The sequence below is a fragment of the Mixophyes fleayi genome, chromosome 6 (assembly GCF_038048845.1).
Source record: "Mixophyes fleayi isolate aMixFle1 chromosome 6, aMixFle1.hap1, whole genome shotgun sequence".
Taxonomy (NCBI): domain Eukaryota; kingdom Metazoa; phylum Chordata; class Amphibia; order Anura; family Limnodynastidae; genus Mixophyes; species Mixophyes fleayi.
The window spans coordinates 121510038-121526146 of NC_134407.1; the positions used below are offsets into that span (position 1 = coordinate 121510038).

The following is a 16109-nucleotide window of genomic DNA, read 5'->3' on the forward strand; positions in this document are numbered from 1 at the left end:
TTATGGCCTAACTAAACGGCTCCTTGGGGTGCCGTGCCCAAGACGGGGGGGGGGCGACAAGTGCTTCCCTCTGCCTGCCACCTCGGCTTGTATCTGCAGGTCGGCCAAAAAAAACTGCAAACTCCTCACTGCTCTGTTGCACTGCTGCATCTCGGGCGTGATGTCATCACACCCGATGTTTTCAGTGAAGGGCGGTGCAGCGAGGAGCAAGAGCACAGAACAGAAGAATGATTGGGGAAACATTATTTCGGTAGACCCTTTGCACCACAAATTAGAAAGATCCAGAGGAAAAAAATTGGAAATCCTGCTTAGGGGAATTAGAATAGTTTTGGTTTTTTTCTCCTCATGCTTGTCATGAAAAGTGTGCAAATCTGGTCATAAAATAAAGTAAGGGTGGAAAATTGGAAAGCTAGATCTCATAAAGAGAAATATTAATTGTAGCACACCGTTTATCATGTGTGTTTTGGAGTGCCCCTGTGGCCTCCAACATGTAGAGAAAAACATCTAGATCCTTAAAAACGAGAATTAGAGAGCATTTATTAAATATTATTACGGGGCTGTGCACTCGCCATGTCTAAACATTTTTCAGTGTTTCACAATAGCAATCTGGCTGGTTCATGGGAATAAAATATGCAACACTGGAGGACAGTGATAGTCAGAAGATATTATCCCAGAGAGAGAAATGCTGGATATCCGAGCTGAGGACACTGTCACCAGATAGTTTAAATATAGATATTGACATAGGGTTTTTTTTTTTTGTTTAATAATTTTTTTAAGCCTTATTTATTTGAGATTTTCAAATATATCGTGGGGTTTTTTTTTTGGTTTTTTTTTCATATATAAAATCTTAATAAATCTTTGAAAGAGGTTGGATAATATAAATTGGTTCACTTCACTCAAATAGTTTGTATTGGTGGTCGTGCAACGGACTGGTCAATTTTAATTCCATAAAAACCGCAGGATCTAATTGAGATAAAGATACAAAGTTTTACATGGGAATTACTGTATAAAAGGATCCACAGAGAATCTTAATTAAGTCTGTGAGAACAAATTGCATTGATGGTTATGAAATGGAAGAAAAACTGTTAAGCTGAACTATTTCCTTGGCATATTAGCAGAAATATGTGTAAGGGTTACAGCAAAGTATCTTGAGCAAGTTTGATGGGGGGTTAACCTTGCAAACTGGTATTAAAATAGTTGACGTCAACATTTGCAGAGTTAATCTATTTATCAGGCTAACATTTAAGAAATAGGTAATTTTTGCAATACTTTCAATAGAGGAGGAAGAGCTTTTTGGCTCCCTGAATAGAGTACATGTTTTACACAGTCTCCAATTCTTATGTATATCTTATATCGTTACATTGTATTTATTGGTTATTTTGACAAAGAATTTCCTAAAGTATGGATGTTTATGCTATATTTGGAAAGTGGATGTAATCCTTGCAAAGGTTGAAGGTCATCTAATTAGAATGAAAGAGGATTAAAAACAAACATCTGGAAATACACCATCACCTTCTGAAGAAGTGGGCTGAATGCCCATGATGCATGTTAAAAGGAGCGTTTTTGGATGTTATACAGTTAGTTTGAATGGTCCACTCTGTTGCTTCCTGACTGCAGACAGGAAAAGGATCTTTGTTTCCATTATGGGCATTCTGTTTTTTTATATGACTTTCTTTTTAGAATAATTTTGGGCTCTAGTTTTATCCGTGGGGACCTGAGTGGTTATTGTAAAGGTACACATTGGATGTGTAAATCGCTGTGTTGAAAAGACCTAGATCCGATTCGTATCCTTGACATTGGATGGAATATTGATGGTAGATGCAGTACACATCATCATCATCATTTATTTATATAGCGCCACTAATTCCGCAGCGCTGTACAGAGAACTCATTCACATCGGTCCCTGCCCCATGGGAGCTTACAGTCTAAGTTCCCTAACATACACACAGACAGAGAAAGGGAGACTAGGGTCATTTTTTGATAGCAGCCATTTAACCTACTAGTATGTTTTTGGAGTGTGGGAGGAAACCCACGCAAGCACAGGGAGAACATACAAACTCCACACATGGGAATTGAACTCATGACCCCAGCGCTGTGAGGCAGAAGTGCTAACCACTTCGCCACCGTGCTGCCCACACTTTTTAGTGGCTTTCCCATTTTATTTGAGAACATCAGGGATTACCGCACAGACAAGGTGGTTTCAACTCGGTAACATTGCAAAAGGTGAGCAGGAATTTGTGAGTTTATTCCTCATCCATTAATAGAATGATACATCCTATTGTTATCTTTTGTTTTTTGCTGGTTGATATACGCTGGATGTTTTCTAGTGTACCTTGCAGGTCAAGAAACTTTGAGTTTTATAATGAGCTGTTCTGGGCACCATGCCTCCTTTCAAGCCTGAGGTGGTGTTTAATTTTCATCTGAACTAGGATATTGTTAGCATCTAGAAGTGAATAATCTCTCCATCTGGTGGATTTTAGAGCCTTGATTTATACGAACTGATCATCATCCTTGCGTAGAACAGATTGCCTTCTTGTACTTTATGATGCACACAAGAAAGGATGGCCAGCAACAAAATACAGTTGCGAGTTGGACAATGGCTGCAATCTGTCAGATTTATATCTCCGGAACAATAGTTCCGGATGATATTGCAGCCCACTACGAGATCGGTGAGCACCGCGGTACAGAGCCTAGTTTGAACAGTTGTATCGGGCAGCAACCTGGTCTTCTGTCCATGCTTTTACCAAATTTTACAGGTTTAATGTGTGTTTTTCCAAAGATGCCAGCTTTGGACAAAAAGTGTTGTGCTCAGCTGTGGTAGATTACCCTCCCCTAGAGGCAGCTTTGGAATGTTCCCATGGTTGAGTAGTGTACCCCAAACAGGATGTAGGAGAAAATAATATTTTTGTAGTCTCTGTAAAATCCATTTGGGGAACACTGCATTGCCCACCCCCTTTGTCTTACAGTTGTGTTCTTGTTTGTGTGATGAATTCTTACGGACTTTATTAGTTTAAAAACGGAATACTTACAGTAGAGGTGGCATAGAAGGGAAGGCGTAAGTTCAGACAAGTTTAGTGTAATTTAGTGCCTTATTCATAGCACAGCTCCATGTATACCGCAATGTGAAGCAGTGTCCCCCAAATACCTTCAGAGAAATGGATTTTATGGCAAGTATAAAAATCATCTTGTCTCAATTGCAAAAATTAAAAGTAAGAATTAGTTCAGAACCTGAAATTCAGATTTTAGCTGTTAAAATAATTTGAATGAGATGCCACTGTATAAACAATGCTAGTATTTTACCACATATATGGCCTTCTGAAATACTAGTTAATTCTCTAAATCTGGGATTACTCATAATGGATTAAGGGAAAGACGTAGATTCTCATCCGGGAGTAATTTAGCATAGTTTTAAGGTATTTTAATGATGACCTAATTGGACACACCACTCCCATTTTCTTTCTTCTTTGATGTTCTTGGTTGTTGTTTTTTTTCATACTTTTCTCTATCTTTCAGATGGTGTCATTGTGTGCTCGTTTTTCCTATATCTGTGTATGCTCTTCCATTTGGTTTTTAATGTGGTTATAGAAAAGAAGGAAAAAAACATTGGTGCTGCTAAAATATGTTGTCTCCAAAGATACTGTAAAAAGGGAGACTGATGGCCCTTAATGTTAGAAATTCCAGCAAATAATATAATGATCTATTGTTGAAAAAACATATTAAAAGTAATAATTAGGTAGCTGTTAATCAGTGAGTGCTTCTAAACGTCTTAGGGATTTTAGAAATAAAAGTTAATGTGCACGTATATATCCACAATAGATAATATAATTGTAGATTTGCTAATACATTATAAATAAGTGAGACTGGCCGTGCGAATTGACACAAAAAACTGACTGTATCAGAGGGTATATTTAAAGTGTCTGATCATCAAAATAGCTTGTGTCGGGGGGCGTGGCCTGTCAGCCATAACGGACGGTCGCGCTGTCTCTGAGCTCCGTGGAAGTCCACTATCAATAAGGACTCCACACTGCCCCCAAATAGTCAAGACCCTGCCTATAGCGCTTCCGCGACTTACCGGAGGTCGCTGCTGCACTTCAGATCGCCCCCGGGATCTCCGCCGTGCTCCTGGACCTCCCGACGGTAGTGAGGCCTAGCCCGCGCCGGAAAGCCGGGGCCTCGATTTTGACCCCGCGGCCGCCATCTTGCCACGAAGGCGCTTCGCCTCACAGGACCTCCAGTTGTAGGACAGCTCCATCTCATCTGGCCTCTCTCCCCCTGGAGTCTGCTGGCTGCGCTGTGTGGCTTGGGAGCCCATGTCCATCCTGGGAGCTGCTGACGCTGCACTGACCTGCTCCTGTCTTCTCCCAAGCGGTGAGTCACAATACCCTCCTTCTGCCTTGAGGCTGGCTGCCACACAAATTTCTAAGATCCCCTACTGGGAATAGGAGTTCGGGGGAACATAAATCTTCATTGTTATTAACCCACCTGGGTCAACCAGATCTATACAATAGAAATTGCTTGTTCCTATCTGCACTTCAACACCAGTGCTGCCATCCTGTGGCCAATACCGGGCACTGCGCTCTATAACTTTCTAAGAAATAATACCTATATATCCATAGGTCTTTTCAGTGCTTATACAATTCCATTTATTGAGAAGGGCCTTGACCGACAAATTCCTTATAATGTGGGGGCTCCCACACTTCCCACCAGACGATCAACAGATGTCTAGAGGCTAATCATGTCTCTCTATCCCCCTCGGCCCTGAACCACTTATAGCGAAGCAACCGATCCTCCTCCCTCACCACTTCCTCAACGGGTTTTCTTCCCACTCTACTACGATGCCCAGAGGAGGAAAGAAACCTCCAGGAGGAGATCTCCTTCCTTATCTCTCCAAACAGAAAACTCCGGCCAGATCTAGTGATCACTCTGACTCAGATCCTGAAAGTGAGGACTGTTCTCCTTTGACTCGCCGAGACTTTCTATCTCTCCTCAAAGAACTGAAGGAAGTCAAAACATCGGTCCAAGCCCTCCACTCACTTAAAGCAGATATTGCTGAAATAGGCGGTAGAACCGATCATCTGGAACACAGAGTGGAAGAAGTGGTAACCTATCAACAATCATACGAAACAGACCTTCACCAAATTCGCCAAGACATTACCCAACTGCAAGAAGGACAAGAAGACCAAGACAATCGAGCGCGACGCAACAATCTGAGAATCCGCGGAATACCGGAACAGATCGAGCCAGCTCACTTGGACCTTTACCTCAAGAAACTTTTCTCTCAGCTCTCCCCTTCTACTCCTGAGGAACATCTTCTCCTGGACAGAGCCCACAGGGCGCTGAGACCCCGCTCCCAGGACCCGTCCCAACCCAGGGACGTCATACTCAGAATGCACTACTTCACAGCGAAGGAAGAAATCATGAGAGAAGTCCGCCGCCTTCAATCCATCACCTTCGACAATGTTACCCTTCAAATTTTCCAGGATCTTTCCCCAATCACCCTAGCCAAAAGGAGAGACTTTAAGCCTATCACCACACTTCTCCAACAGCGACAAATTAAATACCGTTGGGGATTCCCCTTTCGCATCCTGATTTGGCATCAGGGCTCAATGCTAATGGCCAGAACTCTATCTGAAGCCCACTCCCTACTCCCGAAACTTGGAATTACTACCGGTCTTCCAACCCCTTCTGAGTCATCCGTTCTCCCTCAGAAAACAGCAAGACCCCCGTCACGTCAAGCTCCCAGTGCTGAATGGACCACTGTGCCGACATCATCGCCACCACCTGATGAAGCTTCCGTGACTTGATTACCATTCTCAGGTTTTGTTTTTCCTGTAATTTGTGTTCTTCTCTTACCAATGGGCCCACACCTCTAGTGAGGTCTCCCCTCACTTTGAGGGGCTCGCAAAGGAACACTACTTTATTCCGTAACGTTTCACATGTTAAAACCCCGTTATGTTTTTGTATGCCACTTGCTATATTATTACATGGTTAGGTTCATCTTGTTTAATATTGTCTGGGGGACCCTAGCTCCTGGTAGATCTTTAACCTTTTTTCCACTGTACTGTGCTGCATTATACTCGCTAGTAGTACTGTTTATTAGCATCTTTGCTGGGTGCTCTTGTGTCGCATACCCTCACTACAGGTGCCTCTTGATGGCCCAGGCTGTCATCTGCCTAATCTTCCCGCTTTATTTATCCACCTAACCTGTTTTGAATGAGGGCTGTTACATGAGATCACCCGATCAGTTATCAATCTTTGTTTTACTGCACTAGCAACTGATACCTCTTTTCCATGAGTAATTGTTAAATATATGGTTATATGGTTCCAGTATTTCACTACAATACCACTTAGTGCTATTCTACTCTGTTTAATTTCAAAATGTTTGGTTACACTGATATGTCTTGCTCCATATTTCTACTCTTCGCTATACCTTCCATACTTCTACTCCTCGCTATACCTTTGCCCTCTTCCTCTTACACTCCCTTCCGTCCCCCTCCTATACTTCACCTCAACTCCCACCCCTTACAATATTGCATAAATTCATTATCCCCACCCCCCTCCCAGGTTGCTTCGCCCAACACCCACATTTAATCCACTACCAAAGCCTCTATTTCAGGTAACCCAGAGGGATACACCCCTCTGACCCGTTCTCTTTGGCCAGCGCGATGCGTCTGCTGGATGCCTCGCCACGCTCCCCTGGAGCTGTTAGCTCCTATGCTGACCTATGTACTCCCCCAGTACATAGTATCCCCTCCAGATGTCGGCACCACTGGTCCCGGCCTACTTTGCCGTGTGACTTACTTCCTACCCTTTCCCCTCCTTTTCCCACCACCAACCTTCCCCTTTTTCAAACCGACCACATGAAACATTCAGATATGACTTTCTCATTTACCCCCCCGTGTACTGCACAACCCCCCAAGTGCCCTCCTGTCACTTTTTTGAGACTTCCCACGGCCCCCTACACATTGGGCTCTATCTCTATCTTTTTCCTTCTTACCTCACATGGGTCTTAGAGTTCTCTCCTTTAATGTAAAGGGCCTTAACACCCCCCAGAAGCGCGGTAAACTCTTTGCTACTCTCAAACTTCATACAGGCGATCTAATTTTCCTACAAGAAACGCACTTTCTACACAACTGCCACCCTGAGTTACGCTCAAAAATTTACCCTAACACCCATCATGCATGCGATCACTCAGCCAAGAAACGCGGAGTGGCCATTATGTTTTCGCGCCACCTTACATTTGAACTCATTGACTCACTCGCTGATAAAGAGGGTCGGTTCCTCATCTTGGTAGGTAAACTTAACAATAAACTCTGTACCCTGGTTAACATCTATGCCCCTAACCAAAACCAACATCGTTTTTTCTCAAAACTGGATACTTTGTTGACACGACTCCGTCAGGGGGACCTTATAGTAGCGGGAGACTTCAACACCGTCCTAAATAGCTCTCTCGACCGCTCTTCCCCTGTGGCTGCAGCCCTACCCATTTCAGACCCACTCTCCTCTAAATCTCTCCTCAGTCTCATGAAGTCCCAGCTTCTTTATGATTCCTGGAGAGTAAAAGACCCAACAGCTCGAGACTACACGTTTTACTCCTCACCTCACCAATCTTATTCCCGCATAGATATGATCCTGCTCAGCCATGACCTTGCCTTAAACCTCCAGGAGGCCCGGATCCATCCCCTGATTTGGTCTGACCACTCCCCCATTTCCATTGATCTTTCTGGCCTCACACCTCGTCCACGCCCCATGACATGGCGCCTTAACGAATCTCTCCTCCACAATGTAGACATAGTATCCCAGCTTAGATCACACCTAGAGACCTACTTCGAATTAAATGACTCACAGGAGATCTCTAAGTCTACTCTCTGGCTGGCGCATAAAGCGGTCATGAGGGGACATCTGCTCAGCATGGCCTCCAGGAATAAAAAAGAAACCCTCTCCAATATCAATAAACTCTCACTCCAACTCCATGATTTAGAAATCCAACATAAGAGGACCTTTGACCCTGCCACGTTAGTGGCCTTACATAAAACAAAAGCTCAACTGGATCTCCTTCTCTCCAAACAAGTTGCCAAGCGACTCAAATGGCTTCGCCAAACTTTCTATGAGAAAGGAGACAAAGCAGATAAAATTCTGGCATCTCGTCTCCGCACCGCTAGGACGAATAATAATATTGTCTCGATCCGTAACTCCCACAACCAGCTTCTCTACGATCCTGCGGCCATCAGAAAATCCTTCCAACAATATTACACAGAATTGTATAACCTCCCACCCTCCCCCACCTCCCCAACACAACAATCCAATGCCACTCTAATCTCAGAATTTCTAGCCAACTCCAAACTTCCGAAATTACCCCACCAAGCTCTTGAACATCTCAATGAGGAGATCTCGATAGAGGAAATCCAGCAAACCATTAAAGGGCAAAAAAAAGGCAAAGCCCCAGGCCCCGATGGCTTCACGGCCGCTTATTATAAGAAGTTTTCGGGCTTGCTTGCTCCCCACCTGCGCTCCCTTTACAACAATGTTCTTCAGGGAGACTCCTTCCCCCCTGAAATGCTCGAAGCTAGAATTGTAGTAATCCCCAAAGAAGGGAAGGACCCCCTCCACTGTGCAAGTTACAGACCAATCTCCCTTCTTAACCTTGACTTGAAAATATATGCCAAAATTCTGGCGAATCGTTTAAACCAAATCCTCCCTTCCCTTATCCATTATGATCAGGTGGGGTTTATCCCGGGACGCCAGGCGAGAGATAATACCAGAAGAGCCATTGACATTATCCACGTTGTCAACTCAAGGAGCTCCCCAACTATTATGCTCTCTCTCGATGCTGAAAAAGCATTTGATAGGATCTCCTGGGACTTTATGAGGGCCACCCTTGAGGCCTTTGGATTTGCTGGCAGCTTCCTCACTGGCGTCCTGGCATTATATACGACTCCCCGTGCCAAAGTTTTGATTAATGGTATACCCTCAGACCCGATCTTGATCCAAAACGGCACAAGGCAAGGTTGCCCCCTATCACCCCTTATATTCGCTCTAGTGATCGAACCCTTGGCTTCCCAAATTAGATCCAATCCCAACATTCAGGGGGTGCAGGTGGGTAGCATCAACTCCAAAATTTCTCTTTTTGCGGATGACGTCCTCCTCTCTCTATCCCAACCAGCGATCTCCCTCCCCAATCTCTATGAAATTCTCCAAGCCTATGGGATCACCTCTGGTTATAAAATAAACTATGCAAAATCAGAGGCCATGCTGCTGCATGTCTCCCCTCGGGAAACGGATCTCCTCCAGACAACCTTCAATTTTAAGTGGCAAAAAAGAAAGATCAAATATTTGGGAGTTTTCCTCACCTCACGCTATGACCTCCTCTTTCCTGAAAACTTCCCTCCCCTTTTCGCTAAGATGCTCTCTGACCTGACCTCCTGGAAACGCCTCATTATCTCCTGGCTGGGCAGGATCATAGCAATCAAAATGTCTATTATACCAAAATGGTTATACCTCTTTCAAACACTCCCGGTCGCAGTTCCTGCCTCCTTCCTTTCTAACATACAAAAATCCCTCATCCGTTTTGTTTGGAATCACAGACCCCCACGGATCTCAGCCAGCATTCTCAAACGACCAATCTCTTCTGGCGGCAGAGGTCTCCCCGACATTAAACTATATTACCTGGCCTCCCACTTTTCACAAATTGTTACCTCATATGCCCCCCCAGGCTCCACTTCCTGGCTCGATATAGAATCGGCTTATACTACCTTGCCCTATCTTACACCCTTATGGGGTCTCTCCCCTGCACATCGCCCTCCTGCATCTAAAATGCTCCCTACTATCAAGTTTGACATCAAGTTATGGGATTTTTACTCCTTTAAACTGAAGCTTACCACACAATTATCCCCCTTAACCCCCATTTGGCACAACCCTGTATTCCCTCCTGGACTCTCCGCCGCGAGAGCTCGTCTTTGGAATAAAGCTGGCCTTAAATTCCCGATAGACTTCTCCAAAGCAAACCACTGGCTCCCACTGGCAGAACTCCAACGTCACTCCCCATCCCGCATACTTAGTCCGTTTGAGTTTTTCCAAATTAGTCATTTTTTGCGATCCCTCCCACCTACCTATGTTTTGCGAGATTTAACCCCCTTTGAAGATCTTTGTAAAAATCACCCTAGGGACAGAGGCTTGATATCCCAACTTTATGGTATATTTATTGCTGCTGTCCTTCCTACTCCGAGGGCACATGAGGCTGATTGGGAAAGGGATCTAGGCCCCCCTCCGGACGATGAGGCATGGGACGACATGAGACTGGAGATAGCCAAAAGCTCCATATCCACCAAACTTAAAGAAACCTCTTATAAAATCTATTACCGTTGGTATTATACCCCTACTCGACTCCACAGCATGTTTCCCTCTTCTTCACCTTACTGTTGGAGGGGTTGTGGCCACAGGGGAACTATGCTCCATATATGGTGGACCTGCCCAACTATCTCCTCCTTCTGGGATGTGGTTTGTGGCATTCTAAACTCTCTATTTGAGGCTCCCGTTGCAAAGGACCCCTGGGTATTTCTACTATGCTATCCTCCTCCAGAACTTGACAAATTTTCCAAAAAACTAGCCTCACATATACTGACAGCGGCTAAATCCCTTATCGCGCTAAACTGGAAAAAAACGTCCCCCCCCTCTCTAACAGCCCTCAAAAAACAAATCTGGCATGTCGCAGCCATGGAACAGATTACCTATTACCTCCATGATAGAGGCCATGTTTTTAACCAGGTTTGGGCTCCTTGGCAGTTTGTGGAAAGCTCGCGTCCCCCTAACAATTAGCCCCGTGATAAGGACCCATGTGGGGTAAGTCCAGCTCCCTTATACGCTTTGCCCCCTTATCTTCTTGAGTCGTCTACACACTCTCCACCCCCTGAGCTCTTTCATATACCTGCTTTGTGGTCTTCCCCCCCCCCCCCCCTTCCTTTCTGATTCCCTTCCCCCCACCCCCACATTTCACACTTTCACTACAGTTATATACAATTTGATACCGCATATAAAATTGTAAAAATGGTTGTCTCATTATAAGCTTCTACGTACATGTTGATTCAACTGTTCTGACTGTTTTTGTACGTCTGTTCAATAATAACACTCTTATTCCCTGTATTTGCTTATATGACCAACCAAAATAAAGAATTTAAAAAAAAAAATAGCTTGTGTCAAAAGGCCTCGCGGCCCACAGAGCTGATAGACTGCTTATATGGTGATAAATGAAGAATGCTTTCAACACTGTTTCTCAGTATTTGCTGTATCTTTATGATAAACTATCAATATTGTTATAACAATGTATTGCAGTCCTTTTAATCGCATAGTTTTATTGTGCAACCACACAATAGGCCTCCATTTAGAGTTGGAACTAAAGCAAAAATGTAAATATCTCCCGCTCGTCCTCTCTGTTGCATATGACTATCCAAGAGATATTAATATAGAAATGAATAATTCAAAGTAAAACAATTTTATGAGAACTATTCCTATTATTATAGTTTATATAGCACCACCAATTACGCAGCACTCTGAGGAAACCCAGAACACTTCTCTTTGACACAAGCTTCTATACTTCTTGCCACTACATGCAGTAGGATTTATCCGTTCAATTCCTGCTACGCTTACATTTTTAGGATCATTATGACACGAGCATATTTTAAGTAACATTTAGATTGATTCGCTTATCTATAATATTTCTTCTGCGTTTCATAAAACTAAGTTTCAAATTTCTTCTTGTGCAATCTACGTTTTGGAGTCTGCAACTACAGTTCAATTAATAAATGACATAACTGATATCACAATTAATATTCTAATCTTTGGAAATATTTCCCCACTAATCTTGAAATATTAGCAACTCTATTAGAAATGTATTTTGTGCTCTGACTTCACACTGTATGCTTTGCTTTTTTAGGACAGCTGCTCTCATTCGATTTGGGAGATCAGCCGGCATTTGAACTCCCTCTCAGTAACGTATCTCAGTGCACTACTGGGAAGAATGAGGTAACACTGGAATTTCACCAGAATGATGATTCGGAGGTTTCTCTTATGGAGATACGTTTCTATGTCCCTCCATCACAGGATGATGGAGGAGACCCAGTAGAGGTAATCACTTGTTTAAACTTTTATTTCTTTTTCCACCAGCCCAATTACAGTGCGTTTCCCTTATGATGTAGCACATTTGATTGTGGTTTAATGATATTCAGTTTTTAAACAATAAAATTTGCAATTTAACATACAAAATTACTAGTAAAGCTCACAAACTTCCACAAAGGTTGTATGGATTGTAAAATGTTTTTTTGTTTTTTGTTTTTATTATTGTGTTATCAATAATGTATAAAGCTCAACATATTAAGCAGTGCTGTACATTTAGGGGCTCATGATGCAAACAAATTAGTACAATGACATGAAACACAGAAGATGAAGATAGCCCTGCCAATACAAGCTTACAGTCTAGAAGGTGTGGGGAACACTTCATACATTAGGCAGTGGAGTAACAATTCTAGCTGCTGGTGGTAGAGAGGGATACACTTCTTTTGAATAAATGAGTCTCCAGAGACAGTTGAAAGCTTTTGCTTGTTAAGAAGAGTCTGATACTGAGGGGTGACTTTCATAAGTGGTTGAAATCTTGCAGCTATGCATGTGATGAAATTATGAGAGACGAGGACATTAGAAAGTCAGTGGGAGAATATGTATAAGTGGGTTCAGAAACAGTGGATCTGTTATGGAGGGTGTGGTATGCAAGGGTCAGGACTTTAAAATGATACTGAAGTTACTGGAAAGAAAGCTAACAAAATCTGTTGAGTCTTGCAACAGTGTTCATGATTGATTGCAATGGTAATTGTCTTGGAAGTACGGGCAGAAGATTGTTGCAATAGTTCAGGTGGGACATTATAAAAGGATGGGCAAGAGTTTGATTTGGAGATTGCCTGAATGTCAGGAATAAAGTAGAGGTCAGAGTTAGAGATGGTGATCTATTGAAGTATGTAGAATAGTGGTGCTGGTGACTGTTAGAGATTTCAGGCATATGTTTGGAAGATGTGGGCAATGCAGTCAGTTCAGTTCAATGTTTAGCTTGCCTTTTAAGATGTGTCTGCTGGTGGCTGAAAGACCATTTAATGTGTTTGCATATACAGAGGGAGTGAATTCCAGAGATGGACCCATATTTGAGTATCTTTTTACAGAGCGCGGTGTGTAAGCAGAGCACTGTAGTGTGCCAATGAACAATCCTTGGAGTACTCCAGCAGAGAGAGGGATGCAGGTGGATGAGGTTTCTTTGAATGAAGTCCTGAATGATTTTTTGTACTGGTGTCATGTAAACCAGGAGAGTGCAGTATAAAAAATGCTAAAAAAATATGGTATGTTTGAAGGTACAGCGGGAGAAATAGGTATTGAACACATCAACATTTTTCTTAGTAAATATATATTTAATGTGGCTATGGTAATGAAATTTACACCAAATGTCAGCAGGGTCATTCCACATCAGATCACCCCCCAAAAAAATGAAATGTCCACCACCCATCTCAGATTTGTTTGAAATTTTTTTAGTTAAGAGAGGATGTCAAAACAAATATTTCTGCCAAATATCTCGACTGTCTGACAATTAGTTGATTAAATATTGATTTTTCAATTTATTAAATCATTTACTAATCGCGGCTTCTTTATCCAGTTTATTTGCAATATCACGGGTGTTTATTAAGGAATCGCCACAAATTTGGACCCCTAAGGTAACTCTTCCTCTCGAATCCAAAAATCGAAAGCAAATTACTTTATCTGCCTCATGTTTTGCGTTACGGCAAAAACGCACGTTTTTCGAATATAATTAAAAACGCTAGGTTCAATCAACATTAGGGATCCCATTTTTTGGAGGGGTGTTTAAAAAAGGTATAAATTACTACCACCACTCATCTCAGATTTGTTTGAATATTTCTGCCAAATATCTTGACTGTCTGACAATTAGTTGATTAAATATTAATATTTCTATTAAATAATTTACTAATCGCGGCTTCTTTATCCAGTATATTTGAAGTATCACGGGTCTTTATTAAGGAATTAACACAAAATTTGGACCCCTAAGGTAACTCTTCCTCCCGAATCGAGTTTTATCCTATTGCCTCTGTTTAGTTCACTTTTTTGGTATGGTTTTTAACAATGTGTAAATTATGTATGCTGTACACCAGTAATCGACCATCAACGTCATGATTTCTTTTCTCCACTATGAAACCGAGTACCCTGCTGATTTGTTTTAGTAATGTATACCTTTTTTAAAACCCTCCCCCCATAACAAAAAACATGAGATGAGGCAGATAAAGTAATTTTGTTTGGATTCGGGAGCAAGAGTTACCTTAGGGGTTCTAATTTTGTGGCGATTCCTTAATAACCACCCGTGATACTTCAAATATACTGGATAAAGAAGCCGCGATTAGTAAATTATTTAATAGAAAAATTAATATTTAATCAACTAATTGTCAGACAGTCTAGATATTTGGCAGAAATATTCAAACAAATCTGAGATGGGTGGTGGACACCCCTGGTTGAACTGACATTGAATGACCCAGCAACAACCCTTGCAATCCACACATGCAAAGAAACCATAGATGTCCATAATTTAAGTTTTGTTTAATAATGTGAAATGACACAGGGAAAAAGTACTGAACAGATGAAGAAAGGGAGGTGCAAAAAGGCATGAAAAGCCAAGAAACCAGCTGAAATCTATCAGTAATTAGAAAGCAATCCTGCCAAACTGGTTCAGCCACAACTGATGGCCTATAAAAAGGTGTCTCATTACAAAGGTGTCACACAAGAAACATCTCATGATGGGTAAAAGCAAAGATTTCTCTCCAGACCTTCGCTACTTTTTTGTTGCAAAACATACTGATGGCATTGATTACAGTAGGATCTCTAAACTGATGCATGTTCCAGTGAGCACTTTTTGATATACAGAGGAATAATCCGGAAGTGGAAAGAACATCATTTCACCATCAACCTGCCACGACCAGGTACGCCTCGCTAGATATCTGACAGAGGAGTGAAAATAATTATCAGAAGAGTTGTCCAAGGACCACTTGTGGATAGCTTCACAAAGACCTGGAATTAGCAGGTACAATTGTTTCAAAGAAAACAATAAGTAATGCACTCAACCGCCATGGCCTGTATGCACGCTCATCACGCAAGACTCCTTTGCTGAAGAAAAAACATGTTGAAGCTTGTTTAAAGTTTGCAGCACAATATCTGAGCTATTCTGTGAAATACTGGGAGAATATAGTGTGGTCAGATGAGAGCAAAATTGAACTCTTTGGATGCCATAATACAAACCATACCAACTGTGAAATTTGGAGGTGGGAACATCATGGTGTGGGGCTGTTTTTCTGCACACTGTACTGGCGTATTGCATATAATTGAAGGAAGGATGAATGGAAAAATGTACTGAAACATTCTTGATAAAAATCTGCTACCATCTACCAGGATGCTGAAGATGAAATGAGGGTGGACATTTCAGCAAGACAACGATCCCAAACACACAGCCAAGGACATTCTCATTTGGTTTCGGAGAAAGGAAAATAAAGTTGCTAGAATAGCCCAGCCAATCATCTGACTTTAATCCAATTGAAAATCTGAAAAGAACTGAAGATCAGAGTTCATAGAAGAAGCCCACGGAACCTTCAAGATTTCAACACTATTTGCGTTGAGGAATGGGGCAAAATCACATCTGAGCAATGCATTTGACTAGTTTCTCCATACAGGCGGCATCTTGAAGTTGTCATTACCAACAAAGGCTTTTGTACAAAGTATTAAATAAATTTCAGGAACTTTGTTCAATTCGTTTTCCCTGTGTCATTTCACATTATTACACAAAACTTACTTTATGGACATCTATGGTTTGATGTCTTTGCATGTGTGGATTGCAAGAGTTGTTGCTGACATTTGATGTAAATTTCATTACAATAGCCACATTAAATATATATTTACTGAGAAAAATGTTGATGTGTTCAATACTTATTTCACCCGCTGTATAGAGAGATCCAGGAAGAAAGACTCCCCCTTTTTTTTTCACCAGCAAATTATTGGTAGTTCTCCCTTTTATATATAGACCC

The 16109-nt window shown here is 42.1% G+C and overlaps 1 protein-coding gene across 1 annotated transcript in view; it reads left to right on the plus strand.

The window, feature by feature from the left end:
• SSRP1 (structure specific recognition protein 1) overlaps nt 1–16109 on the plus strand; it is a 59886-nt gene that overhangs the window by 19321 nt on the left and 24456 nt on the right. The window contains exon 4 of the mRNA XM_075217220.1: nt 11930–12120. Coding sequence (XP_075073321.1) covers nt 11930–12120 — 191 coding nt within the window. The remainder of the gene's footprint in view (nt 1–11929; nt 12121–16109) is intronic.